General features: G+C 44.2%; 1 protein-coding gene across 7 annotated transcripts in view; it reads left to right on the top strand.

The window, feature by feature from the left end:
* USP28 (ubiquitin specific peptidase 28) overlaps positions 1–15184 on the top strand; it is a 67817-nt gene that overhangs the window by 559 nt on the left and 52074 nt on the right. For 3 of the 7 annotated variants that reach the window (XM_047878182.1, XM_047878184.1, XM_047878181.1), the window contains exon 1: positions 295–458. The exons of 1 other annotated variant lie outside the window; for it this stretch is intronic. In XM_047878182.1, coding sequence (XP_047734138.1) covers positions 402–458 — 57 coding nt within the window. In that variant the 5' untranslated portion in view covers positions 295–401. Of the gene's footprint in view, positions 1–290; positions 459–15184 lie in introns of those variants that run through there. 3 more of the 7 variants (XM_047878191.1, XM_047878185.1, XM_047878186.1) reach the window with 3 other exon arrangements.

The raw sequence follows: 15184 nt of genomic DNA, 5'->3' as shown, positions 1-15184 counted from the left end.
GTTAGCCGCGGGCGGGGCCTGAGTCACGTGACCTGCGCCGGGTCAGAACCCTGCGTGCGCGGGAGCACGCAGAGCCGCTCGGCCCCGGGCCGCGCGCCTTGCGTGCGCGCGCAGGCCGGGGGGCGGGGCGTGTGGGACGAGCCTCCGGCGGGCTCGAGGCGGAGGCGGGGCCGGAGAGGGGTAGAGGGCGGGGCGGGGCATAGCTACCTCCTCCTCCTCCGCCTCCGTCTCCCCCGCCTCCTCCGCCTCCTCCGCCTCCACCTCCACCACGACCATCACCACCACCTCCTCCTCCTCCTCCTCCTCCTCCTCCTCCTCCTCCTCCTCCTCCTCCACCTCCTGCGAGGCTGGGCTGGCGGCGGCGGCGGGAGCCGGATGACCCGCGGAGGGGCGCCTCGGCCATGACTGCGGAGCTGCAGCAGGACGACGCGGCCGGAGCAGCGGACCGGCGCGGCTCGGTGGGCCCCGCGGCGGCGAGCGGGGGCCGGGGGAGGCTCGGGGTCCCGGGAGGGGAGGGGGCTGCGGGGCGCGGGCCGGAGCGGCGCGGGCCCGGGCGGGCCTGCGGGGCTGCGGGCTAGGGGCGGGAGGGGGCTACGGAGGGCGCCGGCGCTGGCCGGGCGGGGGCGAGGGCAGTGCGCCGGCGAAGGGGCTGAAGTCTTTGCAGGGCTCGGGTCGCAGGGATCGGGGACGCCGTTCGAGTCCGCGGCGAGCTCATGTTGCGAGGGGAGTAGGTATAAAGGGCAGGACTTGGGGTTGTGTGCATCAGGGCTTTTTCGGGGGAGCGCTCGTGGGCCCTGACCTGGGTGAGAAACTTCCGAAGGTGGCAGCTTAGGTGGGTTTTGTTTGTTTTCATTTTTAAGTCCCTTTTATACAGTAGTGTTTTGAAGTGTCTAAGCAGACCGAACTTAGCTGACTTAAAGGAGGGATTTATCAACACCTTGTAAAAAAGACCAGGGGTCCTGGTTACCACTCCCTCCCTCCCTTCCCTTACCCCTGCCCCCCTCGCTTTTTTTTTTTTTTTTTTTTTAAATCAACCTCCCCAGTGCATTCATCCCTGGATTTTTAAGGAGGGAGGAGGAACAGCGCGAGGAATACAAGGTATGCTCACAAATGCCTTCCCATTCCTATTATCTGAGAAGATTGAAACCGATACAGGGATTTCTGGGCTAAGTGGGTGAGAGTGGAACACTGGTTTGGGAGCAAATCAAAAGGCCGATAATGCCCGTGTGAAGAAACTTGGGAAGTAGGCAATTTGAGAATGTCTTCTAAGGTTGCTTTGGAATGCTGTAACAACATTACCTCCTCACCCCTCCCTCAACTACTGTGCTTTTTGGAGACCGAATGGGAAACGTGTGCCAGGTATGCAAATGAGAGTTCGGAAATGAGGAATTTCATAAACATTTACAATACAAAGCTGTCAGAAACCTCCACGTGGGAAACCGCTTATGGCTCTTTATTGTGTTCCTGCGCACAGGAGAGCAGTATTGTGGAAGTGAACACACTTCCTTTTTGAACTCCTGTAGTAAGAGATACCTCCTGGTCCTGGGCTCCAAAATGAAAGTAATGTGGATGGTATTTCATGTGCTGATTTCTAACGGGGATGCTATTGTTAGGTGTTCACAAATGCCCATTGGAATCTGAGTCAGGATTTTCTCTGGTTTCACAGATCGTTTCTATTTGTTTTAGGACAGTGACTTCAAAACAGGTGGGAAACATCTTAGTTTTGAGACCGTTGGGTTGATTTTAGGGAAGAGGCTATTTTAAGGGAGAATAAGTCATACTTAAATTTGTTGGGGACCATGTGCCTGTTAATCAAAGGCATCTTCATTTACCTCTGCAACAGTGGCCACTATCAGCATTCCCTACAAGTTTGTATGTGAGGTGTTTGATGAGCACTTGTATGTAAGTCATAGCTATTTTTGGAAAACTTGGAAGTCCCGTTGGCTGTGGCTGGCTGGAGTAGTACCCTGAGTCCTGGCCATCTGCAGAGTGATGACATTCAGTGTTCTTCCCAGTGATTCGCCCCATACAGACAGATGATAAGCTTGGAATGCTCGATAATGTTTGCCCTCTTTGTTTTTGCTAATGAAGATGCTTGAAATTAGCAGGCTAGGTTGAAGGAATTCTATACAGGGAAACTACTTTTCACATCTCAGAGGAAAAGTTTTAATAACTTCCTCCTCTTGATGAGTTTCATGTTAGAGTGGCTCTATTTTGGATTCTCTGAAGAATTCTACATTTCCCTTAAAGGGTCCTTAATTGTTCTAGTTGGGAACAGTTATCCTGTCCTGACACTCAGAAGCTATTTAAAACCTAGAATGCTTCCCTTCCCTTATTGTTCAGTTGTGTATGGGACAGACAGAACCCTTCATAGCCTCCCAAGAATTTTAGTGAGAAAAATGTAGTACTCTTGAAATATGTTCTCAGTATGTACTAGCGTCTGAAAGAGGATACTTTGTGATATTACTGAATACCCCAGACTGATATTCGAATTAACCTATAGAAATTACTTACAGGCAGGTTTCTGTGTTTTTTCTTTCCTTATTTTTTTAAGAAAATTTTTTAATGTTTGCTTATTTTGGGGAGAGACAGAGCGTGAGCAGGGGAGGGGCAGAGAGAGAGGCACAGCATCCAAAGCAGACTCCAGGCTCCAAGATGTCAGTGCAGAGCCCAATGCAAGGCTCAAACCCACAAACCATGAGATCCTGACCTGTGCTGAAGTCAGATGCTTAACTGAGCCACCCAGGCACCCAACAGGTTTCTGTGTTTTAATCACTTCTCCACTTGGATAAAAACCAGCAGCACAGTTTACTGTTGTTGTAGGATAAACAACTTGAAGTCAGGTTGGTTCTTATAAACCTGTCATGCTTGGCAGCTGTACTAGAATTCATCACATGTTCTTGATGCTAACTGGAGCCCTATGAAAACCTTCCAGTTTCAGTGAAAATTTAATGTTCTTTTTGCTTCCTCTTGATTTATGGGCTTTTTATTCACATTTACCTTGTCTCATTAGTTGTGATTTTTGGAACATCAGTCAGTCAGTGTTTGGTTGGCTTTCCCAACTTTTTTTTTTTTTTTTTGAGGGAGAGAGAGAGGTGGGGGTGCAGAGAGAGATGGGGACAGAGGATCCAACGCAGGCTCCACACGGAAAGCAGCGAGCCCTGTGTGCAGCTCGAACTCCCCAACCATGAGATCACGACCTGAGCTGAAGTCAGATGCTCAATCGACTGAGCCACCCAGGCGCCCTGGCTTTCCCAACTTTAATGCCTCTTCAGCTACAGTTTCTGCTCACACGATGAGTACAATATTTATAAAAAGAATTGACAAGTAAGGCCTCACCAGGCAAGATCTTCCCATGTGTTACATTTCATCGAACAAGTTTAAACAGTAGCCAGTGAAGCATATGTTTCTTAAGGAGAATAATGATGCTGGTAATAGTAGCAGCTCACATTAATTGAGCACGTGCTCAGAACTTAACATCCGTTATCTCAGTACTCATGACAACTCCATGAAGTCTTCATATCGGAGGCTTTTACTTGTCAGATAATTTGCCCAGGATCACCCACCTAATAAACGATACAGCCAGGACTGAACACAGCAATTTTGAGTCTAAGAGCCCAAGATATCCTTGATCCTACTTCTTAGTCAATGGACCTGTTGTCGTAGGTCAGTACCTTTCTTTTACCCTCCAGAACTTTCCTTGTGTTTTAAACTTTGAATCCTGCCTACATTCTTTCTAAATATACATACAGTCTTCTTTTCTACTTGGTTCAGCCTGGTGCTAACTAAAGCGGTGTGTGTGTGTGTGTGTGTGTGTGTGTGTGTGTGCGCGCGCGCGTGTGTGTGTGTGTGTGTGTTTAAGGAGATTTCCTTATTTCTCTTTCTTTCTTTCTTTCTTTCTTTCTTTCTTTCTTTCTTTTTCTTTCTCTCTTTCTTGTTTTTGCTCTTCAGTATCTCTTTTCTTATGGTATGAGTTACCACCCTTCCCTTCCTTCCTTTCTTAGAGATGAGTCTGGATGCATGGCGTCTAGAGAGCCTTTTGATTGTGATTGCTGGAGGAGGATGCTGCTGGCTTCAGCGGGTAGAAGCCAGGGATGCTGCCCAATGTCCTATGATGTGCAGACTAGCCCCCCAAAACAAAGAGTCCAGAATGTCAATAATGCTGAGCTTCAGAAACCCTGATCTAGGTGATGTCTCTCCTCGCTCTCCTAAATGATCTCACATTTCCTTGCCTCAAGCCTAAGCCCCAGATAGCTTCACTGTCTTCTATAATCTTGAGACTGAAAATGTGGTCTGTGGACCAGCAGCATCTGAATTATCTAGGAGTGCCTTGGAAATGTAGAGATTTGGGTGTGTTAGAGCCAGCTTGTACTGTCTCTCCAGCCGAAAGTGTGTGTCTCTTCCCAACTCTGTGTTCAGTGACCTCATGGTGTTAGCTTGAAGTTCTCATGGTGGAAGTGTTTATACCAAGGAAATCAACAGCCTCCACAAATCAACATACTCCTGTTGAGGCCTCCACCCTAGACCTGTTGAATCACAGTTTGCCTTTTGACAACATCCCTGAGTGATAACTTTGAGAAGCTCTGCCCGACTGCACAGGATTCCCACTTTCTTCTCTTTCATTTTCTTCTTGTTCTTTTAAGTTTATTCATTTATTTTTGAGAGAGAGCAGGAGAGAATCCCAAGCAGGCTCGATCCCATGAGCCATGAGATCATGACCTGAGCCGAAAGCACAAGTTGGACACTTAACCGACTGAGCCTCCCAGATGCTCCAGAATTCCCATTGTCCATTCAGTTATGTACATGTGTCCCCAGTCCTCCGACAAAATAGCAACAGAATTGCCTTCTGCCCTGTCCAGTGTTTGCCTTGTTCAGCACCTTCCTTTTGTTTACTTTTTGAACCGAGTTTCTAAATCCACCTGTTTCTTCTCTAGAGCATTTTCTCAATTACATTTGTAATTCCAATTCACTGTGGAAAACTTGGAAAACGCTCCCCCACCCGACCCTGTGGGCAAGACTAGCTCTTGGCAGTTGGAGGCACAGCCCCCAGACCAAGGCAAATTGGTTCCCAGCCTGCACCAGAGCAGCAGCGAGAACCCAGATAGGAGGCGATAGGAGGCTTTTACTGTTTGTCGCTTGGGAATGAAATGGATCGCTCACAGGTGACCGGTGACTAACCACCTTTTCGTGAAATCCGCGGCTTTACAGAAGTAATTCTTTTTGCCATTCTGCTTTGGTTATTCAAGTACCAACTCGAATCCCCTTCTCATGCTTTTATGTGTGATGATTCCTCATTGCCACTTCTTGGTTGCTGTTTATTTTGGCAATTATCTTTATTGCTACTTATTACCGTTTCTGGGTTTTTTTTTTCTTTTTTCCTAAAAACTTCCAGTGTGTATTTTTTAAATCATTTGCCACAGTCTTATCACAGACTAACATATTGTAGTTTACCCCCACTTCCGAACTGGCTACATCGTTTTACAACTTTCTTAGGAAAATGAGGCCTAGAAAAGATGTTTGAATTTATGTAATACATGCAGCCTTCTTCATTTTACAAATGCAGTAATGGGCCGGGGCGCCTGGGTGGCTCAGTCAGTTGAGTGTCCGACTTCGGCTCAGGTATGATCTCATGGGCATGATCTCATGGTTCGTGAGTTCAAGCCCTGCATCAGGCTCTGTGCAGACAGGACAGCTCAGAGCCTAGAGCCTGCTTTGGATTCTGTGTCTCCCTCTCTCTCTGCCTCTCCCCCACTCATTCTCATTTTCTCTCTTTCTCTCTCAAAAATAAATAAACATTAAAAAAATTAAAAAAACAAAAAACAACAACCCCCAAATACAGTAACAGGTCTCAAGAGTTAATTTACTGTAGATCTCATTGTCTAAGTCAGAACCCTGACCTCAGGCTTCAGTTCAGTGACTGGTTCGTACCCTCAGTGCTCCAGCTGCTTTACTTCCGGAACACTCTCTCTTGAACATTTTGGACGTGTATCATTCTGGTTCTTCTTCTCTTTCTTCTCTTTTAGGGGCTAACCTGTTAGCTCTCTTGGTGGTTACTTTCCTTTTATGAACTTCTTCCAAATCTGCATTTGTAATCCTGACTTGCAAATGACTTCTACTCCCCTATTTGCAAATGCTAGTTCAACAATTCTTGCATATCAGCATCCTTGGCTATGACCATTTGCTGCATAGCCACTTTCGCCACAGGTGCATGAGGCATGGGAATATATACTTGTCATAATAGCCTCTGCCTTATGCCATTTTCGGCCCTGAGCACTTTTTTGTACATACTCTGCAAGGTATGATTATTATGTCTTATTACAGAAGAGGACAATCATACTCAGATCTTAATATAGCTTAGAAAGGCCCAATATGAGATTTTAAACCAAAGCCTGTTTGGCTCCATGCTGCAGATGGGAAATGTGGCTTACCCGGGATTAAATTCTAAGTGGCAGAGTTGGGACCTCAAGCCATCCAGCTTTCTGCCTGGAACACATACCTTTCTCAAACCAAACTTTTCAACTACCACTTGGTAATGTATGAAGTACGTTAGGGCGTATTCTCATCGAACCCATAGAGCAACCTTACGAAGTAAAATTCAGTGTGAGGAGGAAGTAGAATTTGCAAAGCGGTGCAAAGCGATCAAACCAAAACCAAAGCATAGATCGTTTCTCCCAACCTCTGGATGAGTTTCATTGGGCAGGTAGGCCACAATATTTTCCATTTCTGTTTTCTTCTTCGTTTTTTCGTTGTACTAACACATCCTGTGTGCATTACTTCATTTGGTGGTCACATCAGTGCCATCAAAGCTCATGGTACTTTATTTTCCAGATGTGGAAATTGATGGCCTGGGAAGTTGAGATTTACCCAGAGGCTAATATGTAGTGGAATCTGGGCCGTGTAGCACTATTCCCACTGTCTAGGCTTTCTACATAAAAAGGGAGGTCAAAATACCAGACATTCAAATCTCAATTAAAGATCTGCGTCAGTAGGTGCTGGCAGCATGCCACATGATAGCTTGGTAGTCATTTTATTTATTTATTTTGAGAGAGAGACAGAACAAGCGGGGGAGGGGCAGAGAGGATCTAAAGCAGACTCTGCTGACAGTAGAGAGCCCGGTGTGAGCCTCGAACTCACAAACTATGAGATCGTGACCTGAGTTCAAGTCAGACGCTTAACTCACTGATCCACCCGGGCACCTGCTGATGGTCATTTTAAACTTGAATCATCTTAAAGCAATATTTGCTTTCTCTAGTACTCTTGCCCAAGTTAGTACTTTCCTGCTGTCCTTTTTCTTTTTTGTGTGTGTATATGTGTGAGCACAAATCTTTCTTGATTTTATTCAATTGAGGTGAAATTCACATAACATAAAAGTAACTCTTTTCAATTTGAGAGAGAGAGAGAGAGAACGCATGCATATGCACAAGTGGGAGAAGGGACAGAAGGAGAGAGATGGAGAGAATCCTAAGCAGGCTCCATGTTCAGTGCAGACCCCGACGCGGGGCTTGATCTCACGACTGTGAGAACATGACCTGAGCCAAAATCAGTGACCTTTAGTATATGTATTCACAAATATTGTGCAGCCACCACCTTCGTGTAGTTCCAAAAACATTTTCAAAACCACAAGAGGAAACCCGTATCCACTAAGCAGTTACTCCCTAGTCCTTCCTTCGCGCGGGCCCCTGGCAACACGGATCTGCTTTCTGTCTCTCTATTTACTTATTTTGGATATTCCATATAAATGGAATCCTACAATATGGGACATTTTGTGTCTGGCTTCTTTCACTTAGTATAACATTCTCATGTTTCAGCCACATTGTAGCTTGTATCTATCTGTGCTTCATTCATTTTAATGACTGGGTAGTATTCCATTCTGTGAATCTACTACATTTTATCCATTTTTCCATTGGTGGACAACTGAGTTGTATCTACCTTTTGGCTTTTATGAATAGAGCTACTGTGAACATGCATGTACAAACATTTTTGAGTACCTGTTTCTGATTCTTTTAGATACATTCCTCCAAGTAGAATTGCTGGGTCTTATGGCAATTCTGTCTTTAGTTTTTTGGGGAACTACCAAACCGTTTTCCATAGCAGGTGCGACATTTTATGTCCCTCCACCCCCAGCAGTGCACAAGGGTTTTAGTTTCTCCACCTCCATCCTCTCCAAACATTTATTTTCCGTTTTTCCTTTGTTTTGTTGTATAAGAGCCATCCTCATGTGTGTGAAGTGGTAACTCATTATACTTTTGATTTGCATTTTCCTGATGGCTACTGTTGACCCTCTTTTCATGTGCTTATTGGCCATTTATGTAGTTTCTTTGGAGAAATGTCTGTTCAAGTCCTTTGCCCATTTTTCGAATTGCATTTGTTTGTGTTTGGTTGTTTGAATTATGAGTTGTAAGATATCTGGATACTAGACTTTTATCAGATTTATGATTTGGAAATGTTTTCTCTCCTCCTGGAGGTTGTCATTTCATTTTCTTGATAATGTTTTTTGATGCACAAAAGTTTTTAATTTTGGTGAAGTCTTGCTTACCTCCTTTTTTTTTGTTGTTGCTCATGCTTTTGGTGCCGTATCTAATCCATTGCCAAATCCAAGATCATGAATATTTACTTCTATATTTTAAGAGTTTTGTCATTTTAGCGCTCATATTTAGGTTACTTATCCATTTTGAGTTAGTTAATGGTGGAGGTAGGGGTCCAACTTGATTCTTTTGCATGCGAATGTCTACTTGTGCCAGCATCAGTTTTTGAAGAGACTATTCCCCATCGAATGGTCTTGGCACCTTTGTCAGAGATTAATTGACCATAGACGTATGGTCAATTCCCAAGTCTATTCCCAAGTCTAAATTCCCAAGTCTAATTCATTGATCTGTATGTCGGTCCTTTGCCATATTACACTGGCATGATTCCTGTAGCTTTTTAATAGCTTTTGAAGTCCAGAAGTGTGAGTCCTCCAACTTTGTTTTGTTTGGTTTTGTTTTTCAATATTGTTTTGGCTCTTCAGGGCCCATTGAAATTCCTTATGAATTTGAGGCTCCACTTTTCTGTTTCTGCAAAAATGGCCGTTGGAATTTGGACAGAGATTGCATTGAATTTGCAGGTCACTTTGCATAATATTGCCATCTTAACAATATGAAGTCTTTTGAGATGAAGTTTATTTTGTGTGTCAGCCTGCCTGGAGAATGAGGTGCCCAGACATTTGGTCAATTGTATGTCTGTGAGGGTGCTTCTGAATAAGATTAACGTTTGAGTTGTAGAGGGAGTAAAGCAGATTGCTCTCCCTGATGTCTGTGGGCCTCATCCAATCAATTGAAAACCTGGATAGAACAAATAAGGCTGAGTAAGAGGGAAGGTCACCTACCTGACTGTTCAGCTGGGCCTTTGGTCTCCTGCCCTCAGACTGGAACTTACATTGTCAGCTCTCCTGGTTCTCTGGCTTTCCACCTGAGACTGGAACGACATCTCCAGCTCTTCTGGATGTGCAACTTGCCAACTGAAGATCTGGGGACTTATCAGCCTCCATGATTGCAAGCGCCAATTCCTTATAAAATAAATTACTTCTCACCCACCCATCTCCCCAACAGGAAACTAGGAATGCAGTGTTCATTTACACACACGCGCGCGCGCATGCACGCACGCACACGCCCTGTTGTTTGTTTCTTTCTCTGGAGAACCGTGACTAATCCAGTCTTCCAATGCATCAACCTGAATATCTTTCCATTCATTTACGTTTTCTTTAACTTTCTTTTTTTTTTTTTTTTTTTTTTTACAATGTTTTATACTTTTCAGAGTACAAGTCTATCACCTGTTTGGCTAAATTTGTTCCTAGGTATTTTACTTTTTTGGATATTATAAATGGGATTAAAATATATATGTGTGTGTTTATTTATTTTTGGAGGAGTGCAAGCGGGGGAGGGGCAGAGAGCAAGGGAACAGAGGATCTGAAGCAAGTGGGCTGACAGCAGCGAGCCCGACGCAGGGCTTGAACTCAACGAACCGCGAGATCATGACCTGAGCTGAAGTCAGACCCTCAACGGACTGAGCCACCCAGGTGCCCCTGGAATTGTTTTTTTAATTTCTTTTTCATATTGTTCATTGCTGCTGTACAGAAACAGTTGTTTTTTGCGTGTTGATCTTGTAGCAACTTTGCTGAATTGTTTGTCAGCAAACAAGCAGATGTAGCTCCTTTGGGGTTTTATGTATCCTGTCATCTGTGAACAGGGGCAGATCCTTTCCAGTTTGGATACCTTTTCTTTTACTTGCCTAATTGTTCTGGCCAGAACTTTTCAATATGATATTGAATAGCATTGGTGAAAGTGGGCATCCTTGTCTTATTCTGATTTCGGGGTGGCTTTCTCAGTCTTTGACTACTGAGTATGATATTAGCTGTGAGTTTTTGTTTTTGCTTTTTAATAAAGGCCCTTTGGATCATGTTGAGGGAATTCCCTTCCATTCCTAGTTTTCTGATTGTTTTTATCATGAAGAGGTGATGAATTTTGTCAAATGCTCTTTCAACATCAGTCAAGAGAACCGTGTGTTTTCTCCCCCTTGTTCTGTCAGTGTGGTATATTACATTGGTTGGGTTTCTCACTAGTCTCCTTTTCTGTAATGGTCAGCGGCATTCTCTCAGGCATCCAGTTTCAAATATTTGACTAAACTCCGTTTCTCCATTCTTTGAGCTGTTCACTGTGTGTCCCACCTTCTCCGTTCTCCTACCTGCATCCTCCCTGTCCAGTCACACCTGTTTTTATCGGTAGCTTTCTAACTCATAGTTAAGCTTTCTTTCCGTAGTCTCATCTCGCCTTGAAATAGCTGTCCACCTGTGCTAGATTACCCTCCTTAAAGCACCTTTATTTTCCTTCCTATTTTTTCCCTGCCAAGGGACCTGTTTTCCATTGTTCATCAGATCAAGTCCAACCTCATGCTGACATTGAGAACCTTTCCTAGTCCAGTCCCACACCACCTCTCAAGTCCCCGTTGCTTATCGCAAATAGAAACTGCACACAGAGTGCCTCCTAATAATAACTTCGAATTTCACTGTTAGATTTCTAAAACTGGAAGCATGTGCATTTGATTTCTTCTGTCTTTGCCCTTACCTTCCTGGTTTCCCCCATTGACCTTAGCAATATATTACTAAACATGGCATTTTCTTTAATTTGGGAAGATGCATTCTGTATGTCCTTATTGTAACAGTTTCCCGGCCTCATTTCTTGTACTTGATTGGGGCACGTATTCAAAGAAATGAAAAAGCCTTGTCTTAATGTGTTGTACAGTATGAAAGAAGAAAGTTGCAGGACGTGACATCCAGTGGAAAACATATATTCATGTGCATCGGCCATTTCTGGAAAGATATCGGAAACTATTAATGGTGGTTACTCCTGGGAAATGGGACTGAGATGGAAAGAAGGGAGAAATTCCTTTCCGCTTTGTATCCTTTTCTACTATTGGAATTTCTCTGCGCATTTGAAAAAAGAGAGGTGAAAAAAATTGAAAAGTGAATAATGGTTAGTTCCTTCCTGGTTTTTAATTCCAGTTTAAACCCCCCTCTGTGCCACACGAGAGTGGCTACATTTTAAAAGCTTTTAATGCTTTTTTTTTTTTTTTAATTTTTTTTTCAACGTTTATTTATTTTGGGGACAGAGAGAGACAGAGCATGAACGGGGGAGGGGCAGAGAGAGAGGGAGACACAGAATCGGAAACAGGCTCCAGGCTCTGAGCCATCAGCCCAGAGCCTGACGCGGGGCTCGAACTCACGGACCGCGAGATCGTGACCTGGGTGAAGTCGGACGCTTAACCGACTGCGCCACCCAGGCGCCCCTAAAAGCTTTTAATGCTTTTTAAAAACCATGGGCCAGTGGATGAACTGAAACCGTCCTTTTCATCATGTACCTACTTGACGCGTCATTGAAGTAAGTTGTGAAGTAGCCTCTTCCGGGGAGTTTAGTTTTGTTCACTAAAAAGGATAGAAAGTCTTATCCTCATGACATGTTATGAGTAAACAGGGGTTGTTGGAATAAACGTGGACTTGTTGCTGGAAGAACTGAGAAGGCACCAGGGCTTTTGTGGCCAGGTCCTTGTTTTGTGGAATATGGAGGGTCAGTGGCCAACTCTGGATGCATCTAAGACCCTGATGTCCAGACTGGATTTCTGGAGTTGCTGCTAAATATTTTCTTTGATTCCTACAGCTGTACTTTTGCTTTCCTTGGGTACTTAAGTTTCATTTTATTTATTTTTATTTTTAAGGTTTATTTATTTTGAGGGGCACCTGGGTGGCTCAGTCGGTTGAGCGTCTGACTCCAGCTCAGGTCATGATCTCATGGTTTGTGGGTTCAAGCCTCACATCGGGCTCTGTGCTGATAGCTCAGAGCCTGGAGTCTGTGTCAGATTCTGTGTCTCCCTCTCTGTCCCTCCTCCACTCTCGCTTTGTCTCACTTTGTCTCTCAAAAATAAATAAATGTAAAAAAAAATTTTTTTAAGTTTATTTATTTTGAGAGAGAGAGGGAGACAGACACAGTGCAAGTGGGGGAGGAATAGAGAGAGGGAGAGAGAGAGAATCCCAAGCAAGCTCTGAACCACCCAGGCAGAGCCCCGTGTAGGTCTTGAACTCCAGAACCCTGTGATCATGACCTGAGCTCAAATCAAGAGTTGGACTGAGCCACGCAGGTGCCCCTTAAGTTACATTTTAAAATTGGAAAAGCAGGTCTTTAATTTTGGAGAGGACTTCATTAGGCATACTTACAAAGAACTTTGGTAGTTTTTTGGAGTAAGAGAACATTTATCAGTTATTCACTTAGCTTCAAATTTAGAAATGTCTTTGGAAGAATAGACAATTGAGGTTAGGAAACGTGTATGTCCGAATGACAATTGCATTCCTGTATGAGGGAATGGAATAATTTAGAAAGCTCCTCATCACCATGCTAAGCTGCGTGTTTTATTTTATTAAAACAAAAAAAAATTTCCGAATATTTATTTTTGAGAGACAGAGACAGAGCTTGGACAGGGGAGGGGCAGAGAGAGAGGGAGACACAGATTCCCAAGCAGGCTCCAGGCTCTGAGCTGTCAGCACAGAGCCCGACGCGGGGCTTGAACTCCACAGACAGTGAGATCGTGACCTGAGCCGAAGTCACACGCCCAAATGCCTGAGCCACCCAGGTGCCCCTAAACTGGGTGTTTTAAAGATAAAACTCTTAATTATTAATTTCACAAATTTGCCTCATCTGATCAAAGAGAGTTCAAATTTAGCTGCAGTAGGATTAGAGGTGTTAGGGTTTATTATGTGAATAGTCCTTTTCATCGCTTATTGTGGGACGAATTACTGTCTTTGCTTTAAGAAAACATCAGTTCTGAGAAGTGGACTGGATTGCACCAAAATCACTGAGTGGCCGAGGTCAGAAAGCTTGAGTTTCTTCTTTCTAGAGATTTGTGTGTCCCTGTCTTTCTTCACTGCCTCTGGGCAAGAAAAGAGAGTACTTTTTGTTTAATGGAAACAATGTGGATTTAGCTAAGGAAATGCAAACCTGTTGGCTCTTGCTAGTTATTTGACTTCATTATGACTGGAGCACAGGCTTTGTCTTGTCTCCCGTTGGGTGTGGGCTGTGTATATTGCCTCGTAGTTATGGTGAAGTTAATATTTAAATCAGCTTCTTGAGGAGTGCCCGGAAAAGCTGGGAGTTACTAATACAGTAGGATCCTAATGAGCGTAGTGTGTTTGTTACTGTTAAACTAATACCTGAAACGTAGCACACTTCCTAGGATTTGGGCTTTGTTTAACTAATTACATAGGTTTAGCTAAACAGTCCCGAGACTGAGTCATATAGCCGTTATTTGTGTATGTCAGGAGCACGGCTTAATCCTTGTAAAATTTGTTATTCAGGTTCGTAATAGTTATCTCTGATTGGCCTTTTTAATTCAAGACATTTCATGACAAAATGGATTTGGTAAACCGTAGTTTCCTAATCTGCACAACGAAGATAACGATTCCTACCTTTTAGGGTTGTTACAAGGATGACGTGTGTGAGGCACCTAAGGTTCTGGGCACAAAGAAGATGTTGACATGATAGTCCCAATTGTTACCAGCACAGTCCTTTGCATGGTTCAAATTAGGTATTATGTTGTATGCTTCTTGCCTTTATGGAGGCAGGAATTTCCCCTTGAAAACAGTTAGAGAACCACATGATGAGAAATACCGGGTAAAGACAGTTTAGTCCCTTTCATTCACAAGCTCATTTGTTCCTGCAATATGGGGGATTCGAAAGGTAGAGAATAGTGTGGACCAGAGTTCTTGGGAATGACTTTAAGGAGGAAGCGAGATGAATCTATCCCTTGGGGGGCCTGGGTAGCTCAGTTGGTTAAGCGTCCATCTGTGGCTTAAGCCATGATCTCGTGGTTCATGGGATTGAGCCCTGCGTTGGGATCAGTGCTGACAGCATGGAGCCTGCTTGGGATTCTCTCTCTCTCCCCCTCTCTCTCTGCCCCTCCCATGCTCATTCTTCCTTTTTCTCTCTCAAAAATAAATAAACTTAAAAAAAAAAAAAGAAGGGATGAATATAGCCCTGGACTGTGGAATTGGGCATTCCTGGAGATAACAGAAGTTTAACACTAGGAGGCACGAGAGAGGATGCATTTGTGAGGTAAGGACTGAGTAGGAGAAAATGATGGGCAGGTTAAAGGTAGAAGCAGATAACGGCCTCTGAGGAACAAAATCAGGAGTTTGGATTTGAAGTAACATGTAGCGTATTGTTCCTGGAGTTGTACAAAATGATTTTACATAGCTGTCATCTGTGTCCAGAAACTTTTTTGTGCACTGACAGCACAGAGCCTGACCCGGGGCTTGAACTCACCTACCCTGAGATCATGACCTGAGCTGAAATCCAGAGTCAGACGCTTAACTGACCAGTAGCTTTTTTTTTTTTTAAACGTTTATTTATTTTCGAGACAGAGCATGAACAGGGGAGGGGCAGAGAGAGAGGGAGACACAGAATTGGAAGCAGGCTCCAGGCTCTGAGCTGTCAGCACACAGCCTGATGCGGGGCTCGAATTCACGGACCGCGAGATCGTGACCTGAGCCGAAGTCGGACGCTCAACCGACGGAACCACCCAGGCGCCCCTTGGCCAGTAGCTTTTAAAAAGGGGGGACTCAGAGTTTATTTAACTTTCGTGTGTGTGTTATTCTAGATGTCTT

Source organism: Prionailurus viverrinus, chromosome D1 (genome assembly GCF_022837055.1).
Source record: "Prionailurus viverrinus isolate Anna chromosome D1, UM_Priviv_1.0, whole genome shotgun sequence".
Lineage (NCBI taxonomy): Eukaryota > Metazoa > Chordata > Mammalia > Carnivora > Felidae > Prionailurus > Prionailurus viverrinus.
This window is presented reverse-complemented; position numbering and strand designations above follow the sequence as displayed.